The sequence below is a fragment of the Nanorana parkeri genome, unplaced genomic scaffold, assembly GCF_000935625.1.
Source record: "Nanorana parkeri isolate BGI_ZX_2015 unplaced genomic scaffold, ASM93562v1 scaffold2218, whole genome shotgun sequence".
NCBI classification, from domain to species: domain Eukaryota; kingdom Metazoa; phylum Chordata; class Amphibia; order Anura; family Dicroglossidae; genus Nanorana; species Nanorana parkeri.
This window is the reverse complement of record NW_017308486.1, coordinates 175,574-191,198: the sequence shown is the minus strand read 5'-3', so window position 1 is coordinate 191,198 and position 15,625 is coordinate 175,574. Positions and strand designations below refer to the sequence as shown.

The 15,625-nt window shown below is 40.9% G+C and overlaps 1 protein-coding gene across 3 annotated transcripts; it reads left to right on the top strand.

Annotated features, from left to right (window-relative positions):
- Positions 1–1,640: 1,640 nt before the first annotated feature.
- On the top strand, positions 1,641–14,223 carry SAP30L (SAP30 like). 3 transcript variants are annotated; one of them, XM_018573054.1, is made up of 4 exons: positions 1,646–1,956; positions 11,538–11,660; positions 12,393–12,491; positions 13,798–14,221. In XM_018573054.1, exons 1-4 carry the CDS (start codon positions 1,657–1,659, stop codon positions 13,927–13,929), a joined length of 654 nt encoding a protein of 217 aa, XP_018428556.1. In that variant the 5' UTR covers positions 1,646–1,656; the 3' UTR covers positions 13,930–14,221. The 3 variants fall into 3 exon arrangements, with proteins under 3 accessions (XP_018428557.1, XP_018428558.1, XP_018428556.1); XM_018573055.1 differs by lacking the exon at positions 11,538–11,660 and having other exon boundaries at positions 1,641–1,956; positions 13,798–14,223; XM_018573056.1 differs by lacking the exon at positions 11,538–11,660 and having other exon boundaries at positions 1,642–1,956; positions 12,408–12,491; positions 13,798–14,223.
- Positions 14,224–15,625: the final 1,402 nt, after the last annotated feature.

Below are 15,625 nucleotides of genomic sequence, written 5' to 3'. Positions count from 1 at the left end.
CAGAACAGTCCCACCACCTCTCCTCTCCAACAGAACAGTCCTCACCTCTTCGACAAAACAGAATGATCATGCTCCTCTTCCCAGATGGGCTCTACCATAAGCTCTGGTCTCCTACAAAGCAGAACGCTATCTTCCCAAACAGTTCTATTAGCTCTCTTCCTCCGCAGTACCACCAACTCTCCACTCCAACAGAGCATTGCCAACACCCAACGTGGTCCTTGGAGAAATCTAAATCTACAACTAGAGTAGTGAGGGGTAAGAACCTCTGTCATGTTGTTCTTGCGGCCTGTGTTTCCACTGGAGAGATTCACCCTCTGTGTTTGTCCTGTGACCATTGTCTCTGGTGCAGAAACGAATTACAAATTTACATTTTTGAGTTGTCACCCAAACAGGAATAGAGGGGAAATCTTTCAATAGGGACATTTGTTCCAGTGACTGCTGTCAAGAAGTGATTTCCTCTCATTTTGGGAAGATTCCTTCTTACTTCCTGTTGTGTCTCCGGGATAGGAAGTAATGGTAATTCTTCCCGATGTGACACAGACAGCAAAAGAAAAAAACAATGGCTTTAGATATACTTTAAAGCTGGTCATACAAGCAGTGATTTAGATATGAGAGATCACAAACATGCAAATCATCATTAAAGTATTGAACGATGCAATGCACATGGGATGATTGTTCCGCATTCTGTGATCGTCTGACAACGTCGATGGAAAATATGACCAATCAGTTATAAATATAAACGGCCTGCTGTAATTGATCATTTAATGTACGTGGATTGTGATCAGTACTGTGACACACACTCCAATATTGGTTCAATCAATTAGAAGGGATCAAAGAAATCATGCAACAGTAGAAATCAATTGACAGCTCTCTAAATCGTCTTTCGTCCTGAAACTGTAGGATTTGTATTCGATTCGCTCAGTTTGGTCACATTGAATGATCATATTGATACGTGTGTGGCTGCTGTGGCACCCTTTACTCCGAAAGTTGTCATTTCGAATAGGGAAGGGTTAAAGCCTAGTCTCTTGTATGGGGTCACAGGGGCAGGAAATGAGGGGACTCTCCCCAATGGGGGCACAGACAGTTCTAAACATCTAACTCAAATTATAACTTTAATTTGCCATTCAAAACTAAAAATAATGGGAATTTACTAAGACTGGAGCAGACAGAATCTGCTGCAGCTGTGCATGGTATCCAATCAGTTTCTCTCTTCAGCTTGCTCAGTTACTCTTTGAAAATGAAAGCTAGAAGCTGATTGGTTGCCATGCACAGCTGATCCAGATTCTGTTTGCTCCAGTCTTAGTATATTCCCCCAGTGTGTCTGGAGTCTGACTTTAGTGAGTGAAGTATGGTGTACGATATGAAAAGCTTTATGTACAACACATGTACAATTTCCTAGGTGCTGGGACATTGCTGTGCTCAGTTACCACCCTGAGGTCCACTAGGTGCCGGTAATTGGAACTTTCGATAGAACACCGAGACTGCCCACTTGTTTACGTTAGTGAACGGCCCGGCCACAGCACGGCATTGGTCGGCTCTGTACCCGGAAAAGGCGTACACACTCCATTCCCAATTGACACCAGCTCCGGCCAATCCTCACACCGAGTGTCACAAGCGAACCCCGCCCACTGACTGTACTGTCCAGCCGGTGCTCGGATGAGGGCGGGACTTCCGTTGTCAAGGTGCAGGCGACTTGGTTGCTGCAGTGTGTCGGGGAGAGGCCCGGCATGCCCGGACGGTGTTGGTGCTGAAGGAGAGGCGGGGATGAACGGCTTCAGTACGGAGGAGGATAGCAGGGATGGGCCGCCGGCCCCGGCCGCTCCTTTCTTCGGACAGACGTGTTGTCTGATAGACGGGGGAGAGCGCTGCGCCCGGCCGGCTGGGAACGCCTCATTTAGCAAGAGGGTGCAGAAGAGCATCAGCCAGAAGAGACTCAAACTGGACATCGACAAGAGCGTGAGTGACGTGTGTGTGGATTGTACAATGTGCATGTAATGTACGCTGTTTGTGTATTGTACACTGTGTGTGTGTGTACACAATACATACACATGGTACAATAAACACACACACACAATACAATGTGCGTGTTGTACAATGTGTGTATTGTACAACTTGGAATCCGGGAGTCGGCAGGATTTGTTAGGTGTTGGCTCCATTGACAACAAGTGGAGAAACCTCAAAAGTTGGGTACCAGATGTCATATTTTAAGGAGCATTTGCAACCTGACTCCCGGGATTTGTCCAGTCCTGCTGTACATTGTGTCTGTGTATATCATACATGAAGTGTGTGCAGTGTGTCTGTGTATATTATACATGAAGTGTGTACAGTGTGTGTGTATATTATACATGAAGTGTATACAGTGTGTATATTATACATGAAGTGTGTACAGTGTGTGTGTATATTATACATGAAGTGTATACAGTGTGTATATTATACATGAAGTGTGTACAGTGTGTGTGTATATTATACATGAAGTGTATACAGTGTGTATATTATACATGAAGTGTGTACAGTGTGTGTGTATATTATACATGAAGTGTATACAGTGTGTATATTATACATGAAGTGTGTACAGTGTGTGTGTATATTATACATGAAGTGTATACAGTGTGTATATTATACATGAAGTGTGTACAGTGTGTGTGTATATTATACATGAAGTGTATACAGTGTGTATATTATACATGAAGTGTGTACAGTGTGTGTGTATATTATACATGAAGTGTATACAGTGTGTATATTATACATGAAGTGTGTACAGTGTGTGTGTATATTATACATGAAGTGTATACAGTGTGTATATTATACATGAAGTGTGTACAGTGTGTGTGTATATTATACATGAAGTGTATACAGTGTGTATATTATACATGAAGTGTGTACAGTGTGTGTGTATATTATACATGAAGTGTATACAGTGTGTATATTATACATGAAGTGTGTACAGTGTGTGTGTATATTATACATGAAGTGTATACAGTGTGTATATTATACATGAAGTGTGTACAGTGTGTGTGTATATTATACATGAAGTGTATACAGTGTGTATATTATACATGAAGTGTGTACAGTGTGTGTGTATATTATACATGAAGTGTATACAGTGTGTATATTATACATGAAGTGTGTACAGTGTGTGTGTATATTATACATGAAGTGTATACAGTGTGTATATTATACATGAAGTGTGTACAGTGTGTGTGTATATTATACATGAAGTGTATACAGTGTGTATATTATACATGAAGTGTGTACAGTGTGTGTGTATATTATACATGAAGTGTATACAGTGTGTATATTATACATGAAGTGTGTACAGTGTGTGTGTATATTATACATGAAGTGTATACAGTGTGTATATTATACATGAAGTGTGTACAGTGTGTGTGTATATTATACATGAAGTGTATACAGTGTGTATATTATACATGAAGTGTGTACAGTGTGTGTGTATATTATACATGAAGTGTATACAGTGTGTATATTATACATGAAGTGTGTACAGTGTGTGTGTATATTATACATGAAGTGTATACAGTGTGTATATTATACATGAAGTGTGTACAGTGTGTGTGTATATTATACATGAAGTGTATACAGTGTGTATATTATACATGAAGTGTGTACAGTGTGTGTGTATATTATACATGAAGTGTATACAGTGTGTATATTATACATGAAGTGTGTACAGTGTGTGTGTATATTATACATGAAGTGTATACAGTGTGTATATTATACATGAAGTGTGTACAGTGTGTGTGTATATTATACATGAAGTGTATACAGTGTGTATATTATACATGAAGTGTGTACAGTGTGTGTGTATATTATACATGAAGTGTATACAGTGTGTATATTATACATGAAGTGTGTACAGTGTGTGTGTATATTATACATGAAGTGTATACAGTGTGTATATTATACATGAAGTGTGTACAGTGTGTGTGTATATTATACATGAAGTGTATACAGTGTGTATATTATACATGAAGTGTGTACAGTGTGTGTGTATATTATACATGAAGTGTATACAGTGTGTATATTATACATGAAGTGTGTACAGTGTGTGTGTATATTATACATGAAGTGTATACAGTGTGTATATTATACATGAAGTGTGTACAGTGTGTGTGTATATTATACATGAAGTGTATACAGTGTGTATATTATACATGAAGTGTGTACAGTGTGTGTGTATATTATACATGAAGTGTATACAGTGTGTATATTATACATGAAGTGTGTACAGTGTGTGTGTATATTATACATGAAGTGTATACAGTGTGTATATTATACATGAAGTGTGTACAGTGTGTGTGTATATTATACATGAAGTGTATACAGTGTGTATATTATACATGAAGTGTGTACAGTGTGTGTGTATATTATACATGAAGTGTATACAGTGTGTATATTATACATGAAGTGTGTACAGTGTGTGTGTATATTATACATGAAGTGTATACAGTGTGTATATTATACATGAAGTGTGTACAGTGTGTGTGTATATTATACATGAAGTGTATACAGTGTGTATATTATACATGAAGTGTGTACAGTGTGTGTGTATATTATACATGAAGTGTATACAGTGTGTATATTATACATGAAGTGTGTACAGTGTGTGTGTATATTATACATGAAGTGTATACAGTGTGTATATTATACATGAAGTGTGTACAGTGTGTGTGTATATTATACATGAAGTGTATACAGTGTGTATATTATACATGAAGTGTGTACAGTGTGTGTGTATATTATACATGAAGTGTATACAGTGTGTATATTATACATGAAGTGTGTACAGTGTGTGTGTATATTATACATGAAGTGTATACAGTGTGTATATTATACATGAAGTGTGTACAGTGTGTGTGTATATTATACATGAAGTGTATACAGTGTGTATATTATACATGAAGTGTGTACAGTGTGTGTGTATATTATACATGAAGTGTATACAGTGTGTATATTATACATGAAGTGTGTACAGTGTGTGTGTATATTATACATGAAGTGTATACAGTGTGTATATTATACATGAAGTGTGTACAGTGTGTGTGTATATTATACATGAAGTGTATACAGTGTGTATATTATACATGAAGTGTGTACAGTGTGTGTGTATATTATACATGAAGTGTATACAGTGTGTATATTATACATGAAGTGTGTACAGTGTGTGTGTATATTATACATGAAGTGTATACAGTGTGTATATTATACATGAAGTGTGTACAGTGTGTGTGTATATTATACATGAAGTGTATACAGTGTGTATATTATACATGAAGTGTGTACAGTGTGTGTGTATATTATACATGAAGTGTATACAGTGTGTATATTATACATGAAGTGTGTACAGTGTGTGTGTATATTATACATGAAGTGTATACAGTGTGTATATTATACATGAAGTGTGTACAGTGTGTGTGTATATTATACATGAAGTGTATACAGTGTGTATATTATACATGAAGTGTGTACAGTGTGTGTGTATATTATACATGAAGTGTATACAGTGTGTATATTATACATGAAGTGTGTACAGTGTGTGTGTATATTATACATGAAGTGTATACAGTGTGTATATTATACATGAAGTGTGTACAGTGTGTGTGTATATTATACATGAAGTGTATACAGTGTGTATATTATACATGAAGTGTGTACAGTGTGTGTGTATATTATACATGAAGTGTATACAGTGTGTATATTATACATGAAGTGTGTACAGTGTGTGTGTATATTATACATGAAGTGTATACAGTGTGTATATTATACATGAAGTGTGTACAGTGTGTGTGTATATTATACATGAAGTGTATACAGTGTGTATATTATACATGAAGTGTGTACAGTGTGTGTGTATATTATACATGAAGTGTATACAGTGTGTATATTATACATGAAGTGTGTACAGTGTGTGTGTATATTATACATGAAGTGTATACAGTGTGTATATTATACATGAAGTGTGTACAGTGTGTGTGTATATTATACATGAAGTGTATACAGTGTGTATATTATACATGAAGTGTGTACAGTGTGTGTGTATATTATACATGAAGTGTATACAGTGTGTATATTATACATGAAGTGTGTACAGTGTGTGTGTATATTATACATGAAGTGTATACAGTGTGTATATTATACATGAAGTGTGTACAGTGTGTGTGTATATTATACATGAAGTGTATACAGTGTGTATATTATACATGAAGTGTGTACAGTGTGTGTGTATATTATACATGAAGTGTATACAGTGTGTATATTATACATGAAGTGTGTACAGTGTGTGTGTATATTATACATGAAGTGTATACAGTGTGTATATTATACATGAAGTGTGTACAGTGTGTGTGTATATTATACATGAAGTGTATACAGTGTGTATATTATACATGAAGTGTGTACAGTGTGTGTGTATATTATACATGAAGTGTATACAGTGTGTATATTATACATGAAGTGTGTACAGTGTGTGTGTATATTATACATGAAGTGTATACAGTGTGTATATTATACATGAAGTGTGTACAGTGTGTGTGTATATTATACATGAAGTGTATACAGTGTGTATATTATACATGAAGTGTGTACAGTGTGTGTGTATATTATACATGAAGTGTATACAGTGTGTATATTATACATGAAGTGTGTACAGTGTGTGTGTATATTATACATGAAGTGTATACAGTGTGTATATTATACATGAAGTGTGTACAGTGTGTGTGTATATTATACATGAAGTGTATACAGTGTGTATATTATACATGAAGTGTGTACAGTGTGTGTGTATATTATACATGAAGTGTATACAGTGTGTATATTATACATGAAGTGTGTACAGTGTGTGTGTATATTATACATGAAGTGTATACAGTGTGTATATTATACATGAAGTGTGTACAGTGTCTGTGTATTATTATACATGAAGTGTGTTTGTGTATAGTATACAGGAAGTGTGTATATTATACATTAAGTGTGTGCAGTGTGTCTGTGTATATTATACATGAAGTGTGTACAGTGTGTGTGTGTATATTATACATGAAGTGTGTACAGTGTGTGTGTATATTATACATGAAGTGTATACAGTGTGTATATTATACATGAAGTGTGTACAGTGTGTGTGTGTGTATATTATACATGAAGTGTGTGCAGTGTGTGTATACCATACATGAAGTGTGTGTGTGTATACCATACATGAAGTGTGTCTGTGTATATCATACATGACGTGTGTGCAGTGTGTCTGTGTATATCATACATGAAGTGTGTGCAGTGTGTCTGTGTATATTATACATGAAGTGTGTATATTATACAGGAAGTGTGTCTGTGTATATTATACAGGAAGTGTGTCTGTGTATATTATACATGAAGTGTGTACTGTGTGTCTGTGTATATTATACATGAAGTGTGTACAGTGTGTGTGTATATTATACATGAAGTGTGTACAGTGTGTGTGTATATTATACATGAAGTGTGTACAGTGTGTGTGTATATATATTATACATGAAGTGTGTGGTGTGTGTGTGTGTATATTATACATGAAGTGTGTACAGTGTGTGTATACCATACATGAAGTGTGTGTGTATACCATACATGAAGTGTGTGCAGTGTGTCTGTGTATATCATACATGAAGTGTGTCTGTGTATATTATACATGAAGTGTGTCTGTGTATATTATACATGATGTGTGTGCAGTGTGTGTGTGTGTATATATTATACAAGAAGTGTGTGCAGTGTGTGTGTATATTATACATGAAGTGTGTGTGTGTGTGTGTATATTATACATGAAGTGTGTGCAGTGTGTGTGTATATTATACATGAAGTGTGTGTGTGTGTATATTATACATGAGGTGTGTGCAGTGTGTGTGTATATTATACAAGAAGGGTGTGCAGTGTGTGTGTATATTATACATGAAGTGTGTGCAGTGTGTCTGTCATGTTATTGTTCTATCAGGAAGAGTGTGGAAATGACTTGTGTACTGCACTACCCCTATTACTAGTACTAACTCACTTATAACCTGCTAGTCGGGGTCCTAAAAGGGAAGTGTTGTCTGGAAGCTGTGCCCATAAGAGAGGAGACGGAGGGCAGGGGACTCCCATCACTGACTGGCCATGCATTGTTCTGCACTGTGTATGGAGGCGGCCATCTTGGTAGAGGCGGGGCTTTGCCTCCTCATCTCAGAGAACAGTAATCAGCACAGTATAAATATTGTGTGCAATCCCAAATATATATCATTAGTGCAGATTTAATTCATTAACACAATAGCAGGGACGTGCGGTCAGGGGAGGCAGGTGAGGCAGAGCCTCACCTAGTATTAGGCCTGGTTCACACCTGGGCATTTTACAGCACGTTCCTACGCGCTGTAAAACGCTCAACATGTGAAAACCAATGATTGCCTATGGGCATGGTTCCCACCTGGGCGTTTTACAGCACGTAGGAACACGCTGCAAAACGCCCTACGCCCAAAGAAGTACAGGAGCTTCTTTGGGCCGTTTTTCTGCGCTTTTTCCATTGGCATTCCCGAGTGTGGATCGTGGGTTAACAAAGCGGTAACCCCGAGCCACACTCGGGAATACAGGGTACAGGTCTTACCTTGTCCGCGATCCCCGCTGTGTCCTCCGGCGGCTGCTGACTTCCGGGTTCCGCCCCTTGCGAGCGGCCGCGTCACAGGGGGCCGGAGCCGGCGGGAAGTTTGAAAGTGAAAAAAATTAATACATTTAAAAATAGAGAAAATAAGGGGGGAAAAGAAAAATCATACCGCCAGTGAAACACGCGTTTCACTGAACGGAAAGAATACGCTCAGGTGTGAACCTTAGCCTTATGGAGGAAAAAGCTGTCGGCTTCATGTTTGAAGCTGACAGCTTTTTCTCCATTCAGATCGGCATCTAACAGGTTACACAGCATGGAAATCCTCCCCACTGTGTAACCTGTCACGGAGCCTCAGCGGTGAGGGACCGGGAGGCTCCTCCCTTCCGCCTTTACACTAGCGTGGGGGTGTGGCTTCATCCAACAGGTTGCTGGGCTGGGGAATGCCTCACCCTGAGCAAGAGGTACCGCTCGTCACTGCACAGTAGTAACAGCACCAAATCTTCTGAGACGAGCAGTGCCTTACATCTCACACTGCAGATACACAGCTATGAGAGCTTCACATATGGGAATGTTCACTGATCTTGAAGCTTTGTAGACCTCAATCATGTGCGAGCCATAATCCTGTCCTGATGTTTTGTTTCTTGTACATTGTCGGGTATTCGGAGTGAACAGAGATTCACCTTATTTGTTGTCATTTATTTTGCAAAGTAAACAGCCGCTACTCCTTTATTAAATCCACCTCATTGTTGAGCTGTTATCCTCCGGGTTCAGTCATCCCTGTGCACAGCAGGTAGTGGAAACGCTCTAGTCATCCGGAGTTCAGTCTGGTGCAGGCAGAGTTTAGACGCCTCCAAGACGCACCTCCGCTTCAAGTACCGGTGAACGTTTGTAGGAAAACTAGAGATGGACCCATACCGGTGTTTTCGTATCGAGTACGAGCACCCATTTTTATCCTTCAGTACTTGTCGATGCCGAGGACCAATACTGGTACTTCCGCTAGCATGGAGGCGGCTTCCCAGGCAATCAGGAAGTTGGGTGGCGTGTCATTACCTACCGCCCGGCTTCTTGATTGGCCAGGAAGCTGGCTTCATGCTGATTTCCTGAGAAGCCGTCTTCCCGGCCAATCTGCATGGAGCAGGCCAAACAGCAATCAGGAGGCCGCCACCTGGCTTCCTGATTGGCTGGGAAGACAGCTCCATGTTCCCTTGCGGCACTGCCGGTCAGAGGATTTCTCCCTCTGACCAGAAGTTCCGGTATCGGGGAATAAGCATCGGAGCATTTGGCCGAATAGGAGTACTCGTCCAAATAGTATCGGCAACGATACTAATACCGGTTCATCCGTAATGAAAACCGTGTATGGATTCCCCCGCCCTCCTCCAGTCCAGTATACACAAACACAGACCTCGGATGTAGCAACGCTGTGCTGGGAAGTATTTCCATTCTTCCCCCCCGGCACCCATCCAACAGCGTGCAGCTGCCACTATATGATCTTTACAAGTGTATTACCACTTTTGCAGCCAAATTCAGATAGCACCTATTTTATATTTGATACATGTTCCCTTTCACATAGCATAACTTGAAAAAATATGTAACATTTGCTGCTTACCTTATTTAGACGCCAGTCATTTCCAATATTCTAGTGAACGGGAGCATATGTGTGGGGTTTGCTCACATTTAACGCATGTCTTTAGGCCCTATTTGCCTTGTTGCCATCGACTCTGCAAAGTACTTGCCCGACACCCGCACGCAGCCCCTGGTAATTGGTGTATAATCATGGATTGATGGGATCAACGATTATACAGCAATAGAGAATTACAACCAGCTGTAGAGGACTACAAATCTCAGCAATCCATGATTATTCAGCAATGGAGAATGACAACCAGCTGTATAGGACTACAAATCTCAGCAATCCATGATTTTACAGCAATGGAGAAGGACAGCCAGCTGTAGAGGACTACAAATCTCAGCAATCCATGATTATACAGGAATGGAGAAGGACAGCCAGCTGTAGAGGACTACAAATCTCAGCAATCCATGATTATACAGGAATGGAGAAGGACAGCCAGCTGTAGAGGACTACAAATCTCAGCAATCCATGATTATACAGGAATGGAGAAGGACAGCCAGCTGTAGAGGACTACAAATCTCAACAACCCATGATTATTCAGCAATAGAGAATGACAACCAGCTGTAGAGGACTACAAATCTCAACAATCCATGATTATTCAGCAATAGAGAATGGCAACCAGCAACACATGAATAATCATGGATTGCTAGATTTGTTGTCCTCTATAGCTAGTTGCCATTTTGCATTGCCATAAAATCATGGAGTGATGGGATCTGTAGTCCTCTATTGCTGGTGACCATTCTCCATTGCTGAATAATCATGGATTGCTGAGATTTGTAGTCCTTGGCCCTGATCGTACGGGCTTTTAATGAGCATACGACCATCGCAAGACAAAAGTCTTGCGATGGTCGTAAGGTGTATGGGCACCTTAACAAAGAACCTACCAGACTAAACCCAACACCTGAAGTGGAAAAAGATGGAATATCTCTAGCTCCTTCATCCTTCCAAAGTATTCCCGGGTTTCATATAAAAGAATGAATCTGTGAAAGTCTGTTTCATTCTTTCCTTGACATCCCCTAGTAGTGACATTGGTGGGGTGATTCTTGGGCTGGGAAGAGGTTGTTTTCCTACCATAAAACAATTTATTAAACGACTATAATGAAAAGGATTGCAGACAGTGTGTGTCCAAGTGCAAGCACCCGGACCTGGTTGGGGTCCGCATGTAGCCATGTGCAGCTGCGTCCCCCATAGGGATGTAGAGGTGTCTGCACCGGCCCAGGATCAGGTCTCTGCAGAAGTGTACACCTACGTGAGATCAGGATCTATCGTCCTCCTCCATTTGATTACATATGTGATGTTTTTCTTCCTCAGGTCCGACATCTTTACATCTGTGATTTCCACAAGAACTTTATTCAGAGTGTTCGGAATAAGAGGAAGAGGAAAACCAGCGATGACGGCGGAGACTCTCCGGAACATGAAACGGATGTGCCAGAGGTCAGCGCGTGAAAAAACCTTCATTGTGTTTCGGATTCTTTCTTAGATTATTGGGTAAAATGTATTATCGACGACTGAAGGTCAGAATAGCAGCAGAGAGTGTTTGATAAAGATTCCAGTACAGATCATGGACGGGAAACACACCTAAAGGTCCCCACACACCTTACGATAATCGCGGGAAATCCCACGCATCGTACGATTATCGTAAGGTGTGTGTGGAAGCCGTGCGACCTCTACTACTGTAAGGTCGCACGACTTTAAACTTAGGGACATGTTTCAAAACCCGCCGAGCATCGTACGATTGTCGGCGGCTGTGTAGCATGTTCGTGAGATAAAAGCCGGACGGGCCGGTGTGCGCAAGCGCACACTGCCCGTTGGGCAATGCGGTCGTCGGAAGCCCGCTCCTCAGGGGGCGTGGCTTGCGATCATCGCAAGTGCGATCTGCGTATGCAAGATAGGCAGATCGTACGTTTTTTTAAGTACCTTACAACCATCGCAAGACAAAAGTCTTGCGATGGTTGTAAGTTTAAAGTCGTGCGACCTTACAGTAGTAGAGGTCGCACGGCTTCCACACACACCTTACGATAATCGTACGATCGCGGGATTTCCCACGATTATCGTAAGGTGTGTGGGGACCTTTTAAGCATTACTTATCCAGTGTGAGCCATTGTCAGGAGTTGCTTGATTGCTGGCATGATGTAAGTACTAATCAGTCTCTTCTTCTCTCTGCAGGTTGATCTTTTTCAGCTGCAAGTGAACACCCTGCGCAGATACAAGAGGCATTATAAGCTGCAGACTCGCCCTGGGCTCAACAAGGCACAGCTTGCAGAGGTACAGATCTGACCCCCCAATGCTGGCCATACACAGCTAATCCCCGGGTTACCTGTAAACAATCCTCTTCTATGTACTTAAACTGTGCAGTAAGGTGTAAGCATCTTTACACCTCTTCTCCGCACACAATAGCCATTCCATATAGAACAAATTGTCTGTGCAGTGCCCTTTTACACCAGGTCCTGGATGGCATAGCCCAGTAAATATGTTGGGTGACATTGAAATGTCCCATCAGTAGTGCTTTACCCACTGCTACACATTTGGGAAAAGTATCCAAGTTGTCAGAGGTGCTCAGAATGACAGGTAATTCAGGAGCCAGTTTGTTGGGAGTGCATTTGTTTGCTGTCCATGAAGATTCACCGTTGCTTGTGATTCTTGAAGCCTCTGATGTCTGACCCCTTTGACCTCAACCTGACTTTCAGTAATCAAAGTGATTTGGGTGCAGTTTAGTAATGGTGCTCACGTGAAAACAGAACTGTCCACTTGTCACATGTTTAGATGCATGTGTTTATTGCTGAAAGATCCAAATGTTCCACCATTGTGGCAATCTTTGTGTGAGGCTAATACAGAAAATAGGGGGATAGTTCAGTCTGTACAGTGACAGCCAGTTCAGGTGGATGCAGCTAGGATCCAACACTCTTCCTTTGTGATATACATGTGTCATCAGACCGAGGAGTCCTTTCCACTCCACACCTAATGTTTCTGTCTTCAATTTTGTCAGTTACTGACTTAATTGGCCGTGACACTCCAGAAACAGAATCTATCCAAAGGTTAAGCAAAACAAATGACAAGCGCACTCAACAATTTGCTCGTTTTTGCCTTGGTTCAAAAATAACAGTTCTACTCACCTGAACCTTGGAGCTGGCCGGCTGTCACAGCACTCCATCCTGCTTGTCTCCTCCTCCATTGCAATGACAGCATGTACTTCGGCATCCTCACTTCCTATACACTGCCTATAGAATGTGATGACTCTATAACCTAAGCCCACTGCAGCGTAGGGGGAGAGAGGCTCCAGGGAACCAATCTAAGAATTGGCTGGCTCATAACTTTTTTTTTCTTTTTGAGCCTAGGCAAAAACAAGTATTAAACCCTTGCAATGGCAAGGTAGCCCCACTGCAAGGGTTACAACCTTTGTCCCCGGAGTTGTTCCTTAAATAAAAAAAGAAATGGTGTCTCTCTGACTAACTACAATTAAAAGCCTGTAATTTATTTGTGAATCTATATTCCATTTTCAATACTAGTCAGTTTATGCAAACGACATCTTTTTTTATTATTGACCTTTCCCCTTTGTTTTTTCTGCATACAGACAGTGAGCCGGCATTTCCGGAACATTCCAGTGAATGAGAAGGAAACGCTGGCCTATTTCATCTACATGGTAAAAAACAATCGGAGTCGCCTGGACCAGAAGTCTGAAAGTAGCAAACAGCTGGATGCATAGCCACAGAGACTATAGGACTTGGACCAGCTTTTAGTCAAAACAAATGACTTGTATATAGGAGTCGTGTGTGGCTGCGGCCGAGCCACCAAACCTGTGCCATATCACCTTCTCATCAGCGGAGAGGCTGGTGGTCTTTATGTATGGACAGTATGTTTGCAGCACTGCGCTCTGCATGGATAAAGCTGATGGGGGAAGTCCGGCCACCTACTTTTTTACTTATCACAGGCATGTGCCATTCTTGTATACCGCCTTGGACTTGCTATATGGGAGTGGGTAGAGCTCCACAGATGGCTAACCTTAATATAGTGTCAGCAGGGGAATCACCATAAGGACCAGCTCTCGCCACATCCCAAAAAATGCAGCACTGCCTTCTTTTAAAATGGCTGGTCATCCGTTATAATTGTTCTCCAAAAATGATGTTTTGGACTTGGGTGACGTCTGTCATGTGCTTTGCATAACATGGTACAGAGCACCAGTCTGCAAACACAGGCGGGTTCATTTGAAAAGGGATTGCACCTACAGTGGGCAGTGAACGGAAACCCATAGCAGCCAATCAGATTTCATTTTGCTGCAGTCAGATCAGCAACCTCTAAATTCTGCTTTGGGCTACTGTTTTGTGCATATATGTGAAATGAGGCCACCATTTTTTATTTTTCAGATATAAAGGAACCCTTTATATTTACTTGGGCCTCCTTGCAAGCACGACCGCACACCCATTCCCACTGTATGCAGTGCTTGAAGAATTTGAAGTTCAACCATAAAAACCAAATGGTTTGCATTGAGAACATTTAATGTTATGGTTGTTCTGCAATGTCAGATGTGACCAGCTAGTGGTAACGCAAGCAAAACTTTGAAGTTGTAGATTCAAGCTCCGCTTCAACTGATAAGGGGACCCTGTGTGTCTGTACACAGGCCTTGTTCACACCAGCCCCAGCTTGTTTTCAAGCAGTGCGTACATGAAACTTTTGTAAGCTTTCCACAAGCTTTGAGTCACTTTGTTGAAACCTTTAGAGAAAACTTCAATTCCAGTGTGGGGATATCAAACAGATCTAAATGGGTGTTCTGTCACTTTAAGTAAGCATCTAGCAGGCTTTTAACTAATGTCAAGTGTACTAAAGCCTGCTAGCAGCTTATTAAAGTGACAGTCAACACTGCTATTAAGATCTGTATTGATTCTTCACAGACTGCAGGTGAAGGGTGCTTTTAAAAGCTTGAACAAAGCTGCTTGAAGCGTACTTTTAGCTTTGTTAAAGCTTGCTGTACACATTCCACTTTTATACAAATGTTTTTCCCCTTCAAAGCAGGTCTATGCTCGGATGTTAGCTAAGACTATGTTAGCAGCTTTGCTCAGTGGAATACGAAATGGCTATATAAGAGCTGAAATACTCTTCTTGGTAAACATGCTGCTTCAGGCTTCCTTGTTACGTAGGCACTTGATCACATGATCATGCCTTTGTGGACTCCGATCTGTCCTTTCTACAGAGATCACATGGCCATTTGTAAGCCTCATTGGCGGAACCTGGAGCAGTATTTTCTCGTTCTTATGTTATTAGTATAAAAATCTCTGCAACACTTTTAACATAGCCTTATGTTTAGGCCCCGTTCACATATAGCGAATTGTCGCGCGATTTCCGCCGCGATATCGCGCATTTTTGCCGCGCGATATCGCGAGAAGTCGCCGGCCAATGTTATTCAA